The sequence below is a fragment of the Myotis davidii genome, unplaced genomic scaffold, assembly GCF_000327345.1.
Source record: "Myotis davidii unplaced genomic scaffold, ASM32734v1 scaffold98, whole genome shotgun sequence".
NCBI classification, from domain to species: Eukaryota; Metazoa; Chordata; class Mammalia; order Chiroptera; family Vespertilionidae; genus Myotis; species Myotis davidii.
The window spans coordinates 4,515,668-4,517,544 of record NW_006294654.1 but is presented as its reverse complement, the minus strand read 5'-3'; the positions used below and the strand labels follow the sequence as shown (position 1 = coordinate 4,517,544).

The 1,877-nt window shown below is 45.7% G+C and overlaps 1 protein-coding gene across 1 annotated transcript in view; it reads left to right on the top strand.

The window, feature by feature from the left end:
• RASEF (RAS and EF-hand domain containing) overlaps window positions 1-1,877 on the top strand; it is a 71,381-nt gene that overhangs the window by 55,937 nt on the left and 13,567 nt on the right. Inside the window, exons 12-14 of the mRNA XM_006769030.2 lie at window positions 423-657; window positions 1,177-1,308; window positions 1,408-1,552. Coding sequence (XP_006769093.1) covers window positions 423-657; window positions 1,177-1,308; window positions 1,408-1,552 — 512 coding nt within the window. The remainder of the gene's footprint in view (window positions 1-422; window positions 658-1,176; window positions 1,309-1,407; window positions 1,553-1,877) is intronic.

Here is a 1,877-nt window from a genome sequence, read left to right as displayed (position 1 = left end):
CCCCCCACTGGGGATGTGCCCGCAACCAAGGGCCATGCCCTTGACCGGAATCGAACCCGGGACCCTTCAGTCCGCAGGCCAACGCTCTATCCACTGGGCCACACAGGTTAGGGCCATTTATTTTTCTTAATGCAACTTTAGATTGCATTTAGATTCTGGGAACCTTTTTTTTTTTTTTATCAGGAAATACTAGTAAAGGTGATTAGAAAAATACTTTCATTTATTAAATGCTTGAGTGTATTTTAATTGACTGTTGCATGGAATGAACTGATATGCTTTGAATGTTTTATTTCTCCTGATGCTTAATCATGGAATACACTGTGATTCTTGGCAAACGTGCCAATGTCGGTCTTGAGTCCACTCTTGCCCCTGTGGTCTTGAGCATTGAAGCCATCAGATACCAGTCTTCTCCTCTACCCCAGGTCCTCCCGCTATTCCTACGTGGATGAGGACTGTGACTCGCTGGCCCTCTGTGATCCTATGCAGAGGGTGAATTGTGAAGTTGACAGCCTGCCTGAGAGCTGCTTCGACAGTGGCCTGTCCACCCTGAGAGATTCCAATGAGTACGACTCAGAGGTGGAATACAAACACCCGAGAGCATTTCCGAGGTCACATGGCATGCAGGAGAGCTCTGCTGGCGATGCTTCAGACACAGATGTAAGCCCTGGGAATCACTGCTCTCCTAGGGCCTAGGCCAGGGGTGGGCAAACTTTTTGACTTGAGGGCCACAATGGGTTCTCAAACTGGACCGGAGGGCCGGAACAAAGCATGGATGGAGTGTTTGTGTGAACTAATATAAATTCAAAGTAAACATCATTACATAAAAGGGTACGGTCTTTTTTTTTTTTTAGTTTTATTCATTTTAAACGGGCCGGATCCGGCCCGCGGGCCGTAGTTTGCCCACGGCTGGTCTAGGCTCATCCTCCATAGAGATCTGGCACCCTGTTTGACTTTAATCTGTCATGGAATCCATTTTAAAGGTTATAACTATGAAACATAGGTAGAATGGTTTTTTTTTTCCACTAATTTAAGGAGAAATCCTCATCGATTGACCTGTGGGGCACTCTGTTCCATAGCAGCATGGACTACACATTCAGCTGTATCTGTTTCTTCTCTTGAACCTATGATGCATATGTGTAATGAGAGGCGTTAACAGCTAACTTTTTTAAAAAATAGGTTCCTGATATAAGGGATGAAGAGACGTATGGTTCGGATGGTGTGGCTTCGGTCTTAGACTGGAAGCCCCCTGTTAGTGAAGGCAGCGTTGCTAGTTACCCAAGAAAGCCCATCTTGGCACTTTCACCCCAGGTAGGTGGTTCCTGAACACAAATAATTTTCTGTGTCTTGTAACTAGTTAGGAAGGAAACAGGCACCCTCTTTGTCACCCACTGTGTCTTTTCCCCCTAGACAGACATGGCGGATGAGAACAGGTCTTCCAGCTCACAGAAGGCTTACAAGATCGTGCTCGCGGGGGACGCCGCAGTGGGGAAGTCTAGTTTCCTCATGAGACTTTGCAAGAATGAATTTCGAGGAAATACAAGTGCCACACTGGGTATGATTCCTTTTTCAGGTTTTAATGGAGAAATGACTTTTTTAGCTTGGTTTTAGTTTCTTTAGGGGTTGTGTACACAGATACACAGGTCAGTCTCTCTCCCCATACATATAGATAGATGTGTGTGTGTCTTTGTCTATGGAATGGTCCTCTCCTGTTTTGGCGAAGGCCTAGCTTTAGGAAAGGGAGACTGACAAAGGACAGAGGTATCTACTTAGCAGTTGATGACAGGTTAGAGCTTAGAGCCTGAGAGGACAAGTTAATTTATTCAGCAAACATTTCCTGAGTCCTACTGTGAGCCAATTGCTGTTACAGGTGCTAAGGC